General features: G+C 41.2%; 1 protein-coding gene across 2 annotated transcripts in view; it reads right to left on the bottom strand.

Moving 5' to 3' along the window:
• Positions 1 to 12516: 12516 nt before the first annotated feature.
• Positions 12517 to 22226, bottom strand: part of sorcs3a (sortilin related VPS10 domain containing receptor 3a) — a 104573-nt gene continuing 94863 nt past the window's right edge. The window contains exons 21-27 of one of the 2 annotated variants that reach the window (XM_057036351.1): positions 21997 to 22120; positions 21404 to 21516; positions 17633 to 17764; positions 17422 to 17521; positions 16254 to 16359; positions 15511 to 15671; positions 12517 to 14959 (exon numbers count right to left, since the gene is read on the bottom strand). In XM_057036351.1, the coding sequence (XP_056892331.1) occupies positions 14901 to 14959; positions 15511 to 15671; positions 16254 to 16359; positions 17422 to 17521; positions 17633 to 17764; positions 21404 to 21516; positions 21997 to 22120 (795 nt within the window). In that variant the 3' untranslated portion in view covers positions 12517 to 14900. Of the gene's footprint in view, positions 14960 to 15510; positions 15672 to 16253; positions 16360 to 17421; positions 17522 to 17632; positions 17765 to 20238; positions 21236 to 21403; positions 21517 to 21996; positions 22121 to 22226 lie in introns of those variants that run through there. The other variant, XM_057036352.1, reaches the window with a different exon arrangement.

The following is a 22226-nucleotide window of genomic DNA, read 5'->3' on the forward strand; positions in this document are numbered from 1 at the left end:
CAGTTTGCTGTTGAACACTGGTGGTAACTTTGTTCTTGGCTCTCCATGACCCTTATGTGTGTGTCTTTGTTCTGCTTCCTAATTATCCAACCTGCTGTTTGGGCTCTTAACAGTGCTCATTCATTCTCTGTTTGACCAGCCAGTCTAAATTCTAGTTCTGTTACAGCAATAAATATTGTTTTAGCTCGTCAGCAAAGTGTTTCTTTCCTTTTTTCCATCGATAGACCACATGGATGACATCGATACCAAAATGAAATTGATTTCATCCTGGCGGTCTCTGGCAAGAAACTGTCATGACACTTTCTTTTAAATCCTTGTGCTGGAGACAAACTAGTTCTTTGAAAATGGATTGCTGGGAAGCACAGATGGCAAGTTATCCTGTTGCTTTATCCCCCTCCCTTCAGTAGGCAGCATTCATCCATAAAATAATGCCCATGTAAAATAAACTTCACTCTTTGAATACCCACATGGAACTGATATGGATTTCAGCCTTCTTTGGTGATTGAGAGGAAATATTAAGATGCAACAAGCACATTTGATTTTTTTTTTCTTTTTTCCGTCTAATACTTCTATAAATTTGAAGTCAATTCAATCTTGTGACACTTGACTGGTAAAATACAATCGCAAGATGAACCCTTTTTATATTATTCATTTAAAATAAACTGGCTTTGAAAGTCCCTCTATCACATTACAAAGGGTGTAAATTTCCTTAAATCTGTGTTAAACTAGTACTTTGGGTGTGGAAAAAATAGTTTCTGAACATTTTCTATTTAAATATGATCTATAACTTGAAATATTCAATTGGATAAACAAATTAAACACTAATGTGTCATAGCACATTTTGATCTCATTACAAAAGTCAATCTCTAAAAAAAGGAGCATGGCGCACATTCTCCTGTGCACAGCCATCTTCCAATTGACCCTCGGGTGTTTGATTGGATCCAAATATGAGCTCCAGCAGGGTTGTTCCAAAGCATCAATTAAGAATAAAGCCGGGCTTTTGTTTATCTGAATGTGTGGTCTTCAGCTCTAATCAAATCAATCTTTATTTATATAGTGTCTGTTACAATCCAAATTGTTTCTAGGTGCTTTACAGAATCCCAGGGCCTGACCCCCAACAAGCAACAGTGGCAAGGAAAAAAAAAAATCCCATTTAATAGGAAGAAACCTCGAGCAGGACCTGCTCATGGCCGGCTGGGTAGAGAGAGCGGAGAAGGGGGGGACAGGTAGAGGAGAGACTAGGCAGAGATCATAGAGATACATTAATGGTACAAGCTTCTGGTATAAGAGTAGAGTGGGTCGGCAGGCCAGCCTACAGCTATGAAGGCAACTAGACCTGTTGAGGGATACAGGGGAAAGCGGAGAAACTATACAAGAAATAACATCAATGATCTACTCGGAGAGGAGAGGCAGCCATAACCCAGCAGGGTGACAGAGGCCTATCAGGTGATCATGTTTCTGGACCCCGGCAGCCTCAGCCTATAGCAGCATAACTAAGATGTTATCCTAATTAGATGACCCCCTAAATATAATGATTTGTCTGTCTAGGATGGTAACTGCAACTACAGAATTACTGACAATAGGCTTTTTCAAAGAGGAAATGTGCAGCTTTGTGCCAACATTAACTATAATTTGAAACCGTTCATTAAGTCCTCTAGCTACCAGAGGACTGCACCGGATTTGATGTACTTTGTATCAAATGACGTACACCATACCATGAACGCACACTCCTCTGCTTCCAAGAGAAAAAGAGAAGGGGTCCTGTCTCTATATCCAGCTTGTCATGCTGTTTCCAGTCAACACACATGGCGTGACTGGCTCTGTAGTCGTGGTCCAGAGACATTGGGACCAGAGGCTCCATAACCTCTTCCCCTCTCCAGAAATGATGAGTCTGACTGTTAGCATAGTTTTGTTCATAGTGACGCGGTGCTTGCAGCTAAAACCCGTCTGCCCTTAGCAGTCATGTAAATTTGGTACCATTTGAAGTGCCAGCAGCAGAACTTTGATGCTATAAACCTCGTCCTTGAACAAGACTGGTTAACTCTGAAAACAACCAAGTTGCCAGCATGCACTGGTTTGCAAGCATATGATTTTACCCTCACTGTAACTATTTCAGCTTATTTAGCTGTTGGAATTGTTCATCTTATGAGTCAACTTTAGAGGGAAAGTTCTGGCATGAGCTGTTTCGGTCACAAAGAACTGGACACGAAGAGTAACGCTCTACACGTTCACTATATTCTAACTCTGAAGAGGAGACTTTAAATATAAGAGAAGCAGGAGCAGTTAAGCCCCTTTCTCATATGCCAAACCTTTTGAACGTGCGTACTGTGTGCATTTAAGAGGAAATTTAACAGAAGAAAATTTACATCTATGCATTCATCTTCGATTGGCATGCAGCGTGAACAAGAGGCCCTGGAGCACACACACATTTTTGCAGTGACACCAATGTCAACGACATCGAATCACGCTGGAAGTTGGAACAATATAATCAGGAATCATACAGCATCTTCGGCTAGAACAATTGACCTCAAACTTGGAAGGCCACTGGTGAAAATAATAAATTCTAGTGAGGATCCACGACTACTACTGCCGTCAGAATATGGATCCAAGTTTTGCACATGAACCGCTTATAGTTTTTGGGAAAATCTGACCATTGATCTAAGATGAATTATGTATTCTATAGCAAGCCTGAAACACACACACACACACACACACACGCACACACACACACACACACACACACACACACACACACACACACACACACTCTCTCTCTCTCTGTCCTGGTCAATGAAATCAGTAATTTAATATCCAGTTGTTCGAGTCCTAATTAGTTGTGTCAAGAGTTTGTTTCACTTTGCCCGAGTGCACATTTTTTAGAATTCTTGTCAGCGCTTTCACTGCAGCCGTTGTTGTACGTTGGTCTTAATGAGCTCTGAATAAGTTGTTTGAAGCGAAATAAGTGAGATAAAAGTAAGTGAAGAAACCACGATTATTGCACTTTTCGCAAGTCTGGGGTGAGAATTTCCCTTTTGGGGATGAGGAAGAATATAAAAGGAAATATAGGTTTGGCTGGTTGATACAGATATATTTTGGAATGTTTTCCTCAAAATATTGAAGATGTTTCTAGATGTGGAGTGTGCATGGCTTTTCCTCACAGACTATAAAACATTATACTTTTGTATACAATTCAGCTCTATCCTATATCTAAAGGCATCCTGTAGGCTCATGTCACATATGGACTTATGTGAGATCAGCTGTGATTGTTGTTTTGGTCATTAATTATGTATGGCCTCACAAATTGGCATCCTGGTTTGAGTGAATGAGAATATTCCATGTGTGGAATCCATAATATGGACATAAACCCTGATATGAATCGGCAGGATCCTCCTCCCCAGCTGAAAATGACTATTTGATCTCATGTGAGGTTATAATCATCGCCACCTTCCCCAGAATCGGAGATTAAAGGGGCGATTAGACGTGGGCCTGTAATTTGCTAAAGTATCAGGTGAAGGTTTTTTTTAGTTTTTTTTATAGCAATGGTTTAGTTGCAATTTTGAAATCCAAAACTACATAACCTGTCACTAAGGATAGCTTGATAGATTTTCTTTAATAATTTTATTATCAACAAATCCAACTGTGCTACCAGTAGCAGGTGTGGACCCACAACACTACACACACTCTTGTACTCCCTACTCGCTAGAGTTGGGTTGAATGCACTCACTGAGCTGAAAACCCACTTCTGGGCACAAAGCCCACCCACTTCAGATGGACATTAGATGAGGATTTTCTTTAATTGTGTTTATTAATTAAACATCACTATCTTCTCTTCACGTGTGCGACCACTAGGAATGATGGGTTTCCTTGCTTGGCTGACTTGGCGTCTTTTCACAATGCATGATGGGATGCAATAAGTGCACTAACTGGAGAAATGATCCTCACGTGACACCCCTGCAAAATGGCATACACCCTAGTTAGTGCACTAAATAGGGAATGGGGAGTAATTTTGGCCGCAGCTCCTGACCCCAGGTCAGTTTGGCTACACTGCTGAAAAGAAACGTGGAGTTTTTTTTTTTTCAATTAGAAGAACAATAGGCAGCTAGCCAGCTGTGCTTTCATCTCAGGAGCCATTTCATGTGTGAGACCCTGCTTGGTAATTAATTCAACTTCCTACAAAGCTCAAGGGATGAGTTTTGTTCTGACTGATATTCAAACTTAACTGACCTTTTTTTTTTTTTTTTTTTCTCAGTTTGAGCTGGAGAAATTTAAGGAGCACTGGTAGGCTGGTATTGTCTGTTTTGTGTCCCCATAAATAAAACAGTCAGGCATTAACCTGGCAACATGCTTAATCTTGCATTTCGTCTCTGAAGTTTGGCATTGACTTTTGAAAATCACGGCATCTGCCATTTTAATGACATGCACAGCATCAAGGACAAGGACCAATTTACCCAGGAGTGAAGAAATACACCAGGTTGCCTTTTTATATGCAATTCCAGATGCCTCATTAGAACCTGGTGTCTTTCATCATTATTCTTTCATGTAATTCTGCAGCACACAGCATCTGCACTGCTCTCCTAGTGTTTGTTATTTATGTAAATCGCTTTCATCAAAGGGGCTTTTAAAAATCAAAATTGAAAAGCAGAAACTGAAGAGGCAAGATTGGCCCATTCCAAAGGAGTTCTTTTTTTTTCTGAAAGTCAGACAATCAAGAAGTGGAAACACCAGCTGTTGTTTCCCATTTGCAGATTCAAGCAGGTGACGGTGACATCTTTTCATTTCCACCCTATTTGCAGCTATTTCGCCTTACTCAGTCAGTCATACTGATCAAAAATACTTGAAATTCCAGGTAATCATTGTCAGACCCTTTACATTAGTTTCTTTCTTTTGTTTTGGTGAAACAAATCACAATAGGAAAAAATGGTGTTGATGTGATTCCTTAAAGTGGTTGGTCTCCCCCATGTACTGAAATCAGGCAACCAGTACTGATGTAATCATTTTTACATATAGTATCTAAATTCTTAAACTTATCATTTCACCTCTTTAAATTTGGCTGCCTAGTCCTTTTGTCCTGCAGAATAATAAAGTATTACATTTTTAATGTTGCTAATTCTTGTTTCTGGTCCATCAAAACTAATTTATGGTTTGAACAACCTTGGTTTTATTTTCAGGTTCCCTTTTTGATTTTATTCCAGGTTTTCACAACTATTTGAGTCAGATGGATAAAGTGCATTTTAACAAATTATGCTAGGAGCTCTGTTGTCTGGGGCTTTATGCCCCTGGTAGACAGGGGCACCCATGGCAAACGGGCCCTAGGTGAGGCATCAAACAAAGCATAGCCCAGGAACCCCTAATGATGAGCAACATTATTGGTTCCAAGTTTCCCTTGCCCAGACGCGGGTCACCGGGGCCCCCTCCCGGAGCCAAGCCTGGGAGTGTGTCACGTTGGTGAGCACCTGTTGGCCGGATCCCTGCCCATGGAGTCTGGCCGGGCGCAGCCCGAAGAGGCAACATGGGACCCCCTTCCCGTGGGTTCACCACCTGCAGGAGGGATCAAGGGGGTGCATTGTGTGTTGGGTGGCGGCCGAAGGCAGGGACCTCGATGGTCTGATCCCCGGCTGCAGAAACTAGCTTGAGGGACGTGGAATGTCACCTCTCTGATGGGAAAGGAGCCTGAGCTGGTGTGCGAGGTTGAGAAGTTCTGACTGGATATAGTCGACCTCACCTCGATGCCAGGGCTGCCCTTTGTCACCAATTCTGTTCATAACATTTATGGACAGAATTTCTAGGCAAAGTCTTGGTGTTGAGGGGGTCTGGTTTGGTGACCTAAGGATCGGGTCTCTTCTCATTGCAGATGATATGGTCCTGTTGGCATCATCGGCCCGTGACTCCCAACTATCGCTGGATTAGTTCGCCACCGAGTGTGAAGCGGCTGGGATGAGAATCAGCACCTCCAAATCCGAGGCCGTGGTTCTCAGTCGGGAAAAGGTGGAGTGCCTTTCAAGGTGCAGATCCTGCCCCAAGTGGTGGAGTTCAAGTACCTCGGGGTCTTGTTCTCGAGTGAGGGAAGATTAGAGCAGGAAATCAACAGGCAGATCGGTGCAGCATCTGCAGTAATGCGGACTCTGCACCGGTCCGTAGTGGTGAAGAGAGAGCTGAGCCAAAAGGCGAAGCTCTCGATTTACGGGTCGATTTTTGTTCCTACTCTCACTTATGGTCATGCGCTTTGGGTAATGACCGAAAGAACAATATCACGGGTACAAGTGGCCGAAATGAGTTTCCTCCAGGATGGCTGGGCTCTCCCTTAGAGATAGGGTGAGAAGCTCTGCCATCTGGGAGGAGCAGAGCCGCTGCTCCTCCGCGTTGAGAGGAACCAGATGAGGTGGATTGGGCATCTAGTCAGGATGCCCCCTGGACACCTTCCGGGTGAGGTGTTCAGGGCATATCCCTCCAGTAGGAGGCCCCCGGGAAGACCCAGGACTCGCTGGAGAGACTATGTCTCTCGACTGGTCTGGGAACGCCCTGGGGCCTGGGGATCCCCCTGGATGAGCTGGAAGAAGTAGGGGGGAGAGGGAAGTCTGGGCGTCTCTGCTTATGTTGCTGCCCATGGCTGCCCATAAATCGTCTGACACAATATTGCGTTATGATGCAGAGGGACCACAATATAGTTTATTGCCATCATTGTTCTTGTTCTACAGTCTCAACTTCTACTTCATACACACCTAATGGTCTCAGGGTTGGTCTCTAGAGGGTTGAATGAAATCCCTTTTTATTAAATACACTGAATGTAAACACCTTGAGCTTGTGGCTAAGGGAACACTAAGGTGTATTTTGAACATTGAGTAATTTTATTTCTCTAATTTTAAGGCTAAATGGCACATTTGTCTGCAAGCAAGCAACAAGGTGAAAGAATGACAGTGTAAACACCAAATAAACAACGATAAAAGATTTACATGCAAATTAGCCTAACAGCTTTAGACGGTCTGGACGTTTGGAGCTGGTTTAAAAAAAAAAGTGTTATGAACTGTCTGGATGGAAAACATAATAATTCTCATTCCTTAAAGAGATTGGTATCTGATGTTTTTTTCTTTTTAATTAAAGGCTTTAATCTCTTTTATCCCTCTTAAGTAATCAACAAAGTAATCAAACTTTCTAAATGGCTCACTATCCCTTACACTTATCTTTTAATGGGTTATTTTAAGGGGTAGCACTAATCCAAATATCTAAATTGTCATCAAGATAGAGCAGCCACTGATGTTAAACTCTGCATCTGATGTATCTGTCTTATCTACCTTTCAACCATGCTGAATGCTCTACTAGACACCTAGCAAAAACTCACAGAAAAGGATTGGCCACATGCACACCTAAACATTTTAGGATGTATATTAAATGCCTATTTCTAAAAAAGGACAAAGATTTGACTGAAGAAGAAATCTTAAAACAAAAGCAGAGGGAATCTTAAAGAAATGGGCAAGAATCCCTCAAAGAACACTGTATTGCTCACTGCCATGTAAGAAAAATGACAGTTAAATGAAAACTCATGCAGCGTGCGAGATGGTTCCTCCTACCCCAACCTACCCTCTTTATCATGCATCAATCATGAGATTTCATGGTGTCAAATGATGTAAAAGAGCAGAAAACACGAAATATCAACAAAAGTGACATTAAAAAAATGAAAACATTACCTTTACTCCAGCTTTTTAATAAAAACCCAGTTAACCCAGTGCATTTTTTTTATTCCTAAGTCTAATATATATATATATATATATTCCTTAAGTCTCTAGTTTCACTCTAGCTGCTGAGCCTCAAGTAAGAAATAGAAATCAACCTTTAAGAGGAAGAAACCTTGGGGGACCTCCTACTGATGGCCAGCTGAGGATCACTCGGTAACATTTAACACACATACAGGCCATACAAACCATCATCATCATGAATAATAAAAAGATTAGCAAGGATTCTGTGAACAAGTTCTCCACCTCAAAGCCTAAACAAACCAGCAAATGCATTTACATTTTCAGTGTCATTACAAAAACCACAATCGATTTACTTTGAGTGCTGCTTCGAACACATTCTGTCCACCAAACACTCTCTTATTGAGTCAGACTTTTATTAAATGACGGGGTATTTTCATACTTCATTGAATGTAATCTCCATGGGAGTGAGTGGAAAGAGACAAAAACTCGATGGAGATGACAAAGCTGTCCTCTCCGTGGACACTTTCTCTGAGCACAACAGCTTTGTTTCCAACTTATTTGGTTTGAGCTAGCGGATAATTTGCTTGCAGGATTGTTGTGTGGATCCATTCAGTGTTTTCATAAGACGGACAGTGAGTCAGAGGCAGCACTGGGAGATTTTATTGATTAATGAAAGAAGATGGTCTCTTAATGGTGCTGCAGTAGGGCTCATTAACATTTTTGGATCATTTGCCCAACCACATTCCCACATTAGATTGATTCTGCAACCGTGCACCAACACCATCTGACTTCACCATTGTCTAAATTTTTCTAATTAGGTGGATTGGACCTCTGGACAGCTGGTAATAACCAAAAATATGGGCCAGCAAACCAGGTGACACTGGATGCTACTGACTCTAGCTTCATGTCATCAGCCCTATATATTTTTCTGAGGCGTCATCGCTAATTCAGAAATCCAAGACCACTACGTGTCTTTTAGATCCCATCCCAACACACCTGTTGAAGGATGTTCTACTACCACTGATAGGCAGTTCTATCCTGGACCAGATCAATGGTTCTTTAGTGACAGGCTATGTACCCCGGTCCTACAAGGTGGCAGTGATTAAGCCGTTGCTTAAAAACCATCACTGGATCCTGATGTCTTGGCAAATTATAGGCCAATATCCAACCTTCCTTTTATCTCTAAAGTTCTAGAGAAGGTGGTGGTGACTCAGTTACTGGAGCACCTGCAGAGGAACAGCCTGTTTGAGATGTTTCAGTCAGGCTTTAGAGCTCACCACAGCACAGAAACAGCACTTCTTAAAGTCACTAATGATCTTCTCATAGCTTCCGATCATGGACTGGTCTCTATGCTGGTTCTGCTGGACCTCAGTGCTGCTTTTGATACAGTTGATCACAGCATCCTGTTACAGAGACTGGAACATGTGATTGGGATTAAAGGGACAGCACTAGACTGGTTTAGATCATACTTATCTGATAGATACCAGTTTGCCCATGTCCACGGCGTTCCCTCCTCATACAGTAGGGTTAGCCATGGAGTTCCTCAAGGTTCCGTACTCGGACCAATCCTCTTCACATTGTACATGCTTCCCTTAGGGAACATTATTCGGCAGCATGGGATAAATTTTCATTGATATGCTGATGACACTCAGCTCTATTTATCCATGAAACCCGAGGAGACAGAGAAGTTAGTGAAGCTCCAGACCTGTCTTAAAGACATAAAGTCCTGGATGTCTTCAAATTTCCTCCTCCTTAACCCAGGAAAAACTGAGGTCATGGTGTTTGGTCCTGAACCTCTCAGGGATAGATTAGATCACATGATCACTCTAGATGGTATCTCATTAACATCTAGTCTCTCTGTGAGGAATCTAGGAGTAACTTTTGATCAAAATCTCTCCTTCAACTCACACATTAAATTAGTCTCTAGAAGTGCCTTTTTTCACTTGAGGAACATCTCAAAGATCAGGAAGCTACTGATGCAGCCTGATGCTGAAAAGTTAGTCCATGCATTTGTTACTTCCAGGCTGGACTACTGTAACTCCTTATAATCAGGGTGTCCAAACAACTCTTTAAGAAACCTCCAGTTGATCCAAAATGCTGCAGCCAGAGTTCTGACAGGTATTGACAAAAGAGATCACATAAGTCCTGTAATGGCGTCGCTTCATTGGCTGCCCGTTAAATTTAGAATAACTTTTAAAACCCTTCTTCTGACCTACAAGGTCCTCAGAGGCCTAGCTCCATCCTACCTGGAGGAGCTAGTGATACCCTATCAGCCCAATAGACCGCTCCGCTCTCAGAATGCTGGTCTACTTGTGGTTCCCAGAGTTTCTAGGAGTAGAATGGGGGGCCGAGCATTTAGCTACCAGGCCCCCCTGCTTTGGAACCAGCTCCCTGTCCAGGTACGGGAGGCTGACTCCATCGCTACTTTTAAGATCAGACTCAAAACCTACCTCTTTGAAAAAGCTTACTGTTACTAATTCAGTAGTTCCAGTTACTATCATAGACAGACAAATTATCATACTTAGGGGTCGTCTAATCATTAGGTCACATCCAGCTATGCTGTTATAGGCAAGGCTGCCGGGGTCCGGAAACATGATCACCTGACAGGCCTCTGTCACTCCACTGGGTCATGGTTTCCTCTCCTTTCCTCTCCTCATCAAGCAGACTAGTTATGCTGATTCTTGTGTAGTTTTTCTGCTTCTCTCCCCCCCCCCCCCCCCCTATCTATTTGCAGTATCACTGCCATCGGAGCTGCATAATGACCGCCGGCCCCGTTGAAGTGATTGTGCATATTTTTTTGTGTGTTTCTGTGCTCTGTGCCTCTCCTCTCCCTCTCCTCTCCTCTCCTCTCCTCTCCTCTCCTCTCCTCTCCTCTCCTCTCCTCTCCTCTTCTTTCCTCTCCTCTTTCCCCTCCTCCTCCTTCTCCTCTCCTCTACCCTCCCTCACCTCCCCTTCACTCTACCTCTCCTCTCCTCTACCCCTCTCCTCTCCTACCTATCCTATCCTCTACCTGTCCTCCCTCCTCTCCTCTCTCTTTACCCAGCCGGCCATCAGCAGGAGGGTCCCCCTACATGAGCCTGGTCCTGCTCAAGGTTTCTTCCTGTTAAAGGGGAGTTTTTCCTTGCCACTGTTGCTTGTCTGGGGTCAGGCCCTGGGATTCTGGAAAGCGCCTTGAAACAATTTTGATTGTATAAGACGCTATATAAATAAAGATTGATTTGATTTGATTTGATTTGATCACCATGGAGACAGCTTCTGTGCATGTGTAGCCTTTATGAGAAGTACATGAAAACATGTAGGTGTGGCCATTTCATCAGGACATAATGATCATACTGTCCTCGATTGTTAACTGTCGTGATGGTGATGGCTGGATGCTAATGCTACCCTTAGACAATACCATCATCAGTATGCTGCATGTCTCCTTACAGTCCACATCGTTGCTATGGACTTTAATCATGCTGATGGGAGTTGGTGGGTTTTTGGTTCAAGTCCCAGCTGAGTAATAAAACTGTAATGTAGGTGGTGAGAAGGAAAGTGCTAGTTTATTCAGCTGCATTTGCCCCACAAGCCCACAGCGGCCACATCAGCAGGTTGGAGAAACACGAGGTCAAGCACCCACTGAAGGCAATGGACCAGAGGACAATGTCTGGTACTGACAGTGTGTGTTGGTGTGTTTTAAAAGACTGTGCAGGCCAGGTGGAGTGGGCTCTTCACAAGGTCTATTGTCACACTGTGAAGGACTTTGAGAAACTGCTGCAAGGTCACATTAATTCAACCCAGAGCAGCAGGGTTGTCCAACATGTCTTTTTGTGGACATAAGCTCAGCTTTTTAGACTGTCTTCCCCACAGATTGGCAAGAAAACTAGGGCTGTCCTGTCCCTTAGACCATCCGGGAGATGGACTTTGATGGAAAAACTGCTGGTGTCACTCTGCCAGTGCTCCTTTGAGAGTGCGCTGACATCCCCTGCGTGTGTGTGTGTGTGTGTGTGTGTGTGGAGAAGAAATCGCTCCAGAGGGCCATCCCCTCTGCTGAGAAGATGCTTGCCCTCACCCCTCCCTCAGACTGAAACTCCCGCTGAGTTTAAAGGGCCCCCAACATTGGCAACTGTCACATCCTGCAAATCACCTGTTTGAACAGCTGACCTACCACAGACGATATGGGATGAAATGAGGACAAACTGGGCAAAAACCAAAGGCGTAATTAGAGAACTCTGCAGTCTTTTAAAGTGAAATATGTGGACTGGACGTTTGTATCAATGGGATAAGAAGCAGGAAAATATGGATCCTCACTAATTATAGAAGCACCAATCACGCTTTATTCAGACTCAAATAATAATTTAGGGGTTGCATTTGTAATCCAGGTCCAGTGAAATTGAGAAAGATATATATTTAAACATGAAAAGGTGCAGCACAGCAAGCGGGACGTAACTTCATCATTATTACTTTATTTCTTTATCAGGAAGGGCACAAGATGTTGGTGTCAGTAAAAGTGGATATAATCTATAAATGAAGATGTTCCTCACACAACAGTTGTCAATAGATCTTTGCCAAGCTCTTGGTCTTAATAGAAAAGGGCATAGAGGAAGAAAGTCTAACTGACTTTTCCAGACTGTTTCGCTCCCTGATGCATATCAAGATCTGACACTTTAGCGCCGTTTTGGTTCCATTAAATATTTTAAATGGAAAACAGTGTATTTAAAACCCCTTTGAACAAACAGCACCCCTCTATAGTACAGAAGCTGACAGCCATCAGGCGGCCCAACAATTTGCACATCACAGCTGCTTTAGACTCTTAATGTCACAAGAATATCATCACACTGAATGATTGATGTACAAAAATACATTTATTTGAAACAATTTAAAAATGACAGCTTTACTGTAGAAATATTAAACTAAAGCTGAATAAGAGCATTACTGATGGTGCATGCAAGGTGGGTTTCTGCGCACTTAAGAACAGTACAGGAATTTTTTCCCCATCATTTTTCAAGTATGAATTAATCTGAAGATGTTGAATTCACACATAATTACACGCAATAATAACGTTGCCTTGAAGATATGATGATTGATAATTGTGGCAATTTCTAGTGAACAGTTTCTCATTTAAAAAAAAAAAGCAAACAGGTAAGTTGCACAAAGTTTGCTGTACAGCTGACAAATATGCAGACTCTCAATATTGTTCTAGAAACAGGTTTCGGCATGTTGGCACGTTTCAACTCTAAAACGTGTCTCCTGCTCAGTGATGGAACGTAACTAAGTGAGTTTACATTATTTATTCAGAATAACACAAACTTCTACTACTGCTACTTGATTACATTTTACGACCAGAAAATTCTATATCATAAATAAGTGACGGAAACTAAGAGTGTTACTCAAGTACATGTACTTATGAGGACCCTTCGATTGGCATCTCTTCATTTCAGCTCCGGTCTGAATTTGCCAACACTCTTTTAAACCTGTCAGGTGAATAAAATGCTGCAGTGTTCTCATAAATGCTGAGACTTGGCTTTCTGTAAACATTTTGAAGAGTCACATTGTGGAGGATGCACATCAGTAATCTTGAGGTTAGCAAAAATCACCACAATATTGTATAATTTTCTTTGCAAGGAGACTGTTCACAATGTTCCAATCAGGCCATTAATAAGGTCTGAATACTGTATAAATCACATTATTCTTCCTCATCATTACAGTTATGAAAAAAAATCCTTTTTCAAGCTATTCGCTATGTTCTTGCCCGGTAACGGCGTTACGGCCTGTTATGAACTGAAATAATTCTCATTTCCACCTCTACATTCAGTGCGATACCAAGGAGTTCCAGATAAAATGACTGAAAAAGAAGGTAAAACTGGTCTGACACCTAAATGTTGTTACATTTTTGCCTGTTTTTCTGAGGATTGTCACATGGTTTCTCGTCATTTTAAAGCCAAAATACAAACAAACCCTGTTTTTGCCTGTTTTTTCAACGAATTCAATTTCTTGATGTGACTTGGTTCCACCCAACACAAAAATGTGTGCATGTACGAACCAGGGTGGATGGACTCCAGATGCACCGTGTGCTAGCATTTTATTGTAAAATCTCAGCAAACATAAGCATAATCATTGTTGAAAGTTTCAATAAATTCCCTAAATATGTTGGAACCGGCTTCGTGCCCTATTGAAAGAATTCTGTCGTCTAGCTGTTGAAGAGGTCGGTGATCTCTAAAACCACAATGAAATGGTCTACAAAGAAACAAAGTGCAACCAAGGGTAAAAGAAAATAAGAAAACATATGTTTAAAATACAAAGTCTTTAACAATGTGCGTCTTTTTTCCCCAGCCGTAAAATAATTCAACACAGAACAAACCACCAAAACCCAACAGCCTTCTGATATATTAGAAATATTGAATGGCACCTTATTTTCTTCAACATAGAATAAAATTTCTTTTAATTATGCTTTTGCTCACATCAAAAGTACATTAAGACGGCTTCTAACTATACGACAGCCACCAAAAGTCCTGCAGTTCTATTTGTGGTAACGGATCGCTCATCTCGACTGGATAGTTATCGGCCAAAAGTAATTTTTTTTAGAAAAGTAAGACCATGTGAAATGTTTAGACAAAATTGCTTCACCATTTTGTTTGAATGATTAGGAAAAAAATAATTACAACACTTGCTTATCTACAGCACATAAATTGTGTCCTCAGTAAGAACATGCATAAGTCAAGGACCTAAGCAATAAAGTTAAATTCTCTAAGTAATTTTTTTTTTTTTTAATTAAACACTTCTGCAGTCATCATGGTACTCAGACTATGGGCATGTGCAAAGTAATAATATATACATTTATCAGAAATTATGACAATGTACATTTTAATAATATTCCCTGTTTGAGGACTCAGACATTATAGTCGATATATAGGCAGAAATGATCTTTAAAACAAACGCCATCGGAAATTTACATCACTCTTCATTGATGTGGACAAAAGTGAATTCACTCCGAAAATGACCATTATCCTGTAGCTTATACATCCGCACAATCTCTAAGTAATTACAATAACTTTGTGATTGACATTTACATTTGCTGCATGGACAATGTTGGACGACGCGTCCATCTAGGTCCGTATAAATGAGGTCCCTTAAAAAACTATTAACATCTGTGTTGAGAGTTACAAAACAGAACGAGACCAACCCTTACTCACGCAACACTCTGCTGTACATTGAGCGTTCCTCCTTATTTCACACACTGGTACAGTTTGGAATCTCCCTCGTGCTCTCACAGGTGTTTCCAACTCCCCCTGATGGGAGAACAGAAAGGAAATTAAAGAACCATTATGGTTTGGTGTCGGGACTTCATGTGAAATAAGAATTCATCAACATTGACTTTAATAGCATGGATATTAAATATTTCAATAAAAAGATGCATCCACAGGCATTATTTCCTGGTATACACAGAAGAGAGGAGGATCCATGACTACTTTACCGCCATCCACCAAATGTTGTATGTATATCCATCTATTGTAAACAGGTCTAAAAGTTCTAAAATATGATGGAATATTGATTTTATTATACTGTCAATCCAAAAACAAGCACCGTGTTGTTATGGCTGACTTTTATTTAACCATTACAAAATACTTACAATGTTAAAATTCATCTAGGGCCATCTCTTTGTTCTTCTGCTAATTTAAAATGCTAATAAGACATATGCTCAAAGACCTCACGGAGACCCATTTAAATCTCTGAATATTTCTGACTTATTTATTGTCTACAACTTGGGCTCCTCAGATCAATAGAAATCCAGTAAGACTTGTATATAGAACACGGCCTGTACAAACAGGTCTGGACTTACTGTTGGACCTGGCCTCCAGTTCCTTCTCCATGAGCTCTTTGGATGAGGAGAACTCGCTCAGAGTGATTTTAGACGTGCTGTCGCCCGGGCCCACTGACCCAATCATCTCCTGCTCCTTCTCCTGGCTCCCTTCAGTGTAAATGTTGATCCAAGGGATTTTCCTGACCATTTACAAAGATTAAAAATGAGGAGTGGGCCAGCAAAACCTTTACATAAAGGACTCGGCAGGCAATGCGTAGACTATTTATAGATACATACGTTGGTATTTTTAAGGACGCAATCTTGATTTAGTCACTGTCAAGTTTATTTTGGATTACTTTTTCGGTTTTGGGGTTATTAATTGCTCTGTTTTGTCAACTGAGACATTCAGTGGAAAAGGCATCTTCTTGAGTCTAATGGGGGATATTTGGTATCCATAATTAATGACAATTTTTCATTACAGCCTGACTTTTCAAGAGAATCATTTTAAGTATGAATAATTTATTCAGCTAATACCAGCCGGAGCACGGCAAACACATATTACACCCTTTAATGGTCGTTTTCTCTGCATTTTAAATCTGGTTGGTGCATGCATTGAATTAAGCATTTAGCACCTCCAGATGAGCTGGTCAAATGAAACTTTGAAACATAATCATAACTTATTCTATTTGGAATCCTCAGTCATGGCTAATGATACTAATGATATGTGCCGGAGTTACACCAGCTCATGGGCAGCGGGTGGACATCATCCAAATGATGCCTACCTCTTGAATTTGTAGATGAGGAACACTGCTAGGCCCAGGAAAACCACCGATAGAAGCATTAGCATGGCTGAACTGCTGTGTCTGGGGTTGGAGTCCACCAACGGTGCTGTTTGAAGAGAGGAAGAGACATTTTTAACACGATTCTCTAAGGTCCATCCTAGCGTAATTGAACATTTTCTTGTTTGCTGCCGCAGTACAAATTTCTGTTTCCGTGGCAGCCACCTTCACATCATATGCCATTTTCTTATCTGTCTGTTGGGTATATTTCAGATTTGTCATGTTTTGTCCCTGCGTCTGCCCCCTCCCTCCTCCTCTCTACCCGCCTTAACTTTAATTACCCTCAAGCGTGGCCCCTTATCTTTCCTCCTGAGCCTGCCTGCCTTTTGTGAAGTGCCTCTTTGAGTTTGAATTCGAGTGTATAGGATCCTTACTGCATTGGCTAACCTACCTGTTTACCTGTTAGTACTATCTACTCGTATGAACTGAATTGATTTTTTTTTTTTAACTGTGCGATCTGTCCTGCGTTTTTTTGTAGCCCTGCCTCACCATTTCTGACCCCCTGGTGTTACCGCGAGCCCTTCAGCTCAGACATGCTGACCTTTCTCCAGCGGCTTGAAGGCTTTTCAGAGTACACCTCCGATGTCATTAGTTTGCGCGCTACAGAATGTCACATGGAGCAAATGCAAGAGTGTTAATACCTGGCACGCTGAGCTTCAGACAACTGCAGCCTCCAGAGACTCTGATCTTAATGAAAGCAGCCAAGCAATAAATACAATGTAGGAACTGGGATGCAGGAGCTGTAGAGGGCTACCAAGGTCTTAGCCAATAAAAAAGTCTAGTTTATTTACATGAGGGTCCAATAATCCAACATTGATTTGATAACATTTTTCTTTTTTTTTCTTCCCCCCCGACTCAAATGTCAAGCACACAAAGAACAGTGTTCAAGTGAGTCTTGTCTGTAATCGGTAAATTGTAATTTCTCAGGCACACATGTGCAATAATTCTGGTTGGTTGGCTCGATGAAATCAAGAACCTTCACTGATTTATAACACCAAACCTCTCCCTTATTTTTTGGGTTGGCATCAAGAATGAACACTTGCAAAAGGTGGACAATGGGACAGATCCAGGATCCAAAGCTTTAGCAGGAGTGAGGGTAAATGTTTCTTACCCAACGTTAACTGTGTGTTGTACACGATCACGCGGATGCCAGGCTTGAGCTCGAACTCCACCAGGTTTTGGTTCAGTGCATTTACAATTATATCAGATGCCTGTGAAAATAAAACAATCCATTATTTAATGCATTTACACACACACACACACACACACACACACACACACACACACACACACACACACACACACAGAGCTGAGTTAGTTACCTGCTCTAGCTCCACTTCACTCTTCTTCTTGCTTCCTGACTGGTTTTTGTGAGGTAACAGGAAGAGTTCAGCAGCTGTGGGAACTCCTGGGAAAACCGCTACCAAAAGCTGCTCATCTGGGAAGTCGGAAATCTAAAGAAGACGATGAATGGTTTGTGATCAGAACGGTGCGACACCTTAATCCCCATCAAACATCTTTTTATGTTGTTGATTGTTTGTAATAGGGGTGGAGTATCAATCCAATTCCAGCATTGACAGGGTGAGAGACGGATGTCCCCTGTGGACAGATGGACTGTGGGAGGAAGCTGGGGCATGTGCAGAAAAGCCAGGCAATGACACAGAAAGACCCAGAGCCTTTCAAAGTCAAACAGACATTTTCAATTTATGAAGACTTTTTAAGAGGTTAAGCAGAGAAACCTTTTCTGCTTAATCTCCTAAAGATTGAGTGATCAACAGGTTTTCTATGTAAAATTATATAGACATATCTGTGACAAAAATGATGAGAAACACTTTTTCACTTTATGTGTCACCCCACTCCCGCCCCTACCAGGTGGCAAAGTCTTTAAGGGGAAGTTGGTTAGAAAAGGTATAGATATCTATTGATTGCATGTACATACATTTACATGCTTGGTTCAGAGTCTTTTAGATTTTGGGTTGCCGTTAGAAGTTGGCTCTCACGTCCATGTACTGATGGCAGAATAACCACTATAGGAATTAGTTGTAACCATATGTGCACATTCAGCCACACGACACACAGAAGCTATTTAGGGCTTCAGTAACTTGCTCAAGGACACTTTGAAATGTAGAATCTAGGGGTGGGATTGAACCAACAAATCAGTGGTGTGACCACTTAAACCACGGCTGTTCACAAGCCATGACATCAAGAGAATTGCCCCAGAGTTCAGAGACGGGATTGTATCAAGGCTAGGATCAGGGGAAGGCTGCAAAAATGTATATACATACAAAAAATGGTTTCCTAGAGATTGGACTCATGTCAGAGCTGGTCTCTAACCAAACCTGGGAAAATGGTCTTTTTAGGAGACATGAACGAGAACCCAAGAACACAGAGAATCTGCAAGTGCCCGGGAGAACATTCTAGAAGGTTAACTGCAATTGCGTCTCCACCAATCTGGGATCATTCCTACAAAGCCTTGAGGGTCTTTGGGACGCTTCAATAGAGTAAAGCATTTAAATACCTGTGTGAGTGCAATACTTCAGGTTTTAGTTAAGTTATATTTGAGTCGGTGAAAGGTTCGTTTTATTATTATTTCAGCAAAAGGCTGGAATTTAACATAAAATGCAAGAGGGTCTAAAACATCCAAATTTTGCTGCACATCCCCATGACTGTCGGGGACAGTGCATTTATGCATTATAGAGTGCTGCTGATTACACTTAATATACTTCAGACAGTGGGGACTAGACTGAAATAGACATTAAAAATTTCACATTTCAATTATGAATTACTACATTTATAATGTCACTAATTATTCAGAGCGCAGTGTCTATAATAACTATTATGTTGTGAGCTTATGCTATAGCTTAATGTTAGTTCTTTAATTACCGCAGTTCTTTAATTGGATCTCTTCATTTGATGTATGTGAAAATGGTGGAGGTGGAATTCCGTATCAGAATAATCATCAATTGTAGAAAAAAAATGCACATTTACAGCCCGATTATGATGAAAGGTAATAAATTGGGTGTTATTAGGTGCTTTACCTTTAACAAAGGATGCTGACTAATGGCAGATTCAACTAACAGTTGAGTATTTAACCAAGCAGAAGTGATGAAAATAATAAAAAGCTTACATCTGCACATGTTATTTCTTGTGTAGTTTTTCTGCTTTCTGCTATGTATTTTCTATGATCTATGCCTATTCTCTTCTCTCCTCTCCTCTACCTGTCCTCCCTTTCTCCTCTCTCTCTATCCAGCCGACCATCAGCAGGAGGGTCCCCCTACATGAGCCTGGTCCTGCTCAAGGTTTCTTCCTCTTAAAGGGGAGTTTTTCCTTGCCACTGTTGCTTTGGGGTCAGGCCCTGGGATTCTGTAAAGCACCTAGAAACAATTTTGATTGTAAAAGACACTATATAAATAAAGATTGATTAAAGATTGACATTCCCTGGCCACTAATGTGACTTGACAATCTTTATCATAAAGTAGATTATGTTAATTATGTAACATAGTAGACTTCTATTACAATAAAGATCTTTATGCATTGTAACAAAGGAAGCAGCCGCCTGGCTGTTGTTGTTCTATGCTTAAATTTCTTTCAGGCCAGAATAGGCAACAGGATATACAGCTGAGATTTAGAAAATATAATTGAACGGCAACAAAATCCAGGTACGGAGAGTGTGGGCACGGTTTTCAACGGAAGAAGAGACAGGTAATGTTAAGATAACACTCAGCGGCAGAAGCTGGAGTTTTTAGCATTGTGACTTTCTCAGTTTATCAGCTTTGAGTGTTTTATGTGAAGATTTGAGTGGCCATAAAAAAGATAGTGATACAACAGAGCAAAAGGAGATGATATTTGTGCTTATTTCTGGGTGATTTAGTGGTGTAAATGCTAATGTGAGTGCGCAAACACACTAAAAGTAGTTTCAACACTGAGCTGCAGAGGCTTCTATCATTTCAACAAAGACCACAGAGGGCACATCTTACTTCAGGCAAGTCAGAAGAATGAGTTATAAACTTTAAAACAATAGAACTTAATAACTTGAACAAAAGTAGATGCAGCAACTTGGGCAACAATGTGAGCTCCTGCCAGTCCAGGTACTCCTGCTGTATTGCAACATGTTGCCAATTTTTTGACACATTTGGAATTTCAGAACACAAATATTCTGAATTGGTAAAATAAAGGTACTTACTCATTTATTATGCTATTATACTTATCCATAAATATGTAATATGGATATCCTTGGTCAGAGTGCCTTTGGAATAACAGTCTGAATTATCACCCTAATATGCCAATAATAAAGAAAACTTCAATATATGAAACAAAATATATGAACCGCACCAATGATTGTAAAATCTTGGTATCAGGGTGAATAATGAGAGCTGATTTGCCGACATTCTTCATTTACAGCATATTTGCTGCCTGATTTTGTCCATGCTAAATTGCATTTTGATTACTGATTTGCACCCAGCTGAGTCTGGCTGTCCAGAATGAGAGGATTTAGAAGGCTTCCAGCAGCAATTATTAATCCAAAAATAAAGCCTGTTATTACCTTTTATTCTCCCGGTTAAAACATTTTTAAATATACCCACATTTGCGACTTTGACTTCCAGAACTCGAGGATGTTGCATAAATATTCTGCAGCTCTATAAGATTTTAAAGTAAAGAATAGTGATATTAGACAATATATAGAAAGGACAAACAACAGAAATATGAGTGGCACTTAACAATGGTTGTTCTTCATTCAAATCCATTAATGTGGTACAGCCCTCAACTGTGTAACATCCCTTTAACGAGCAGAATTACAGCTCGGAGGTAAGATCACTGACTGATAAATCGCAGCTAAGGAAGCCATCTTGGGAGAAAATGAAAGCAGGTGCAGTTCCACTTCTATCTGATGATGAATCGGAGGTTGGCCTCAGGGCTCCCTCTTGCTGCACCAATGAGCCCAGGGTGTTGGGGCGCACAGGTAATAGGAGTGGAGGAAATAATGGAGAAATGTCGGCGGAAGAGCGAAAGTAGCGGATATAAAAAGAGACAGAAGAGTTCCTCAAGATGGGAAGGAGAGAACACAAAGGACAAAGAAAATGAAAATCACTCACTTGGAGTAGAGCTTTCTTAATTACTCTCCCAACATCCTGTCTCCACTCGGGTATGTCAGGGTTGAACTCATCCAGATTTGGGGAGAAAGATAAAAGCAGAGATTTGAAGAATTCTGTCGAGGAGAGTCAGGGGGGTGGAATCAGCCATTAGTTCATTTGGATCATTGGTGGGGGGAGCTTTATTCTTGTGTAGCTGGGGACACTATCATTATGCTCAAGTAGAATTTCAGGTGGTTAACAGTTGATGAAAAGAAGGCAGTTTTTAATAACTCCTTCACTTCCCTTTGGCCAAATTGACCACATGCTCTTGGAGATAATTAAGAAATGGCACAGCTTTACTCCTGCTTATTTGCTGTCATAAATCAGAACACTTTATGGATACTTGCAGACAAACTCCTAATTTGAAATGAGGTGCCTCTAATTGTGCTATCATTCGTTTAACTTGGGGAAGAGGCGATAAGCTCAGGAAGTGTTAATTCTCGGTCAGAAAACGGAAGCTGCTTGAGCGTGATCCAACTAGGATGTACATTACATAATTAAACCCAAAGGATTGAAACTATAAAGCGCACAGTTAAAGCCATAGAAATGCTGACCTTTCACAACGACAGCTTTGGTATCTTGAAGTATGACGTTGGCTGCGGCAACTTGGACGATAACGGTGTGGATTCCTTCCGTAGGGAATGTGTAAGAGATGCTGCCTTCCAATGTGATCAGTGGCTGCAATAACAAAAGCTACATGTTGGTCATGGTGTAACATGTCTCACGAACACATCAGCCAGTTTGGAGATATTAATTATATGTGTCTTCTCGTATAAGTTACTGC

This window comes from Takifugu flavidus, chromosome 6, assembly GCF_003711565.1.
Source record: "Takifugu flavidus isolate HTHZ2018 chromosome 6, ASM371156v2, whole genome shotgun sequence".
Taxonomy (NCBI): domain Eukaryota; kingdom Metazoa; phylum Chordata; class Actinopteri; order Tetraodontiformes; family Tetraodontidae; genus Takifugu; species Takifugu flavidus.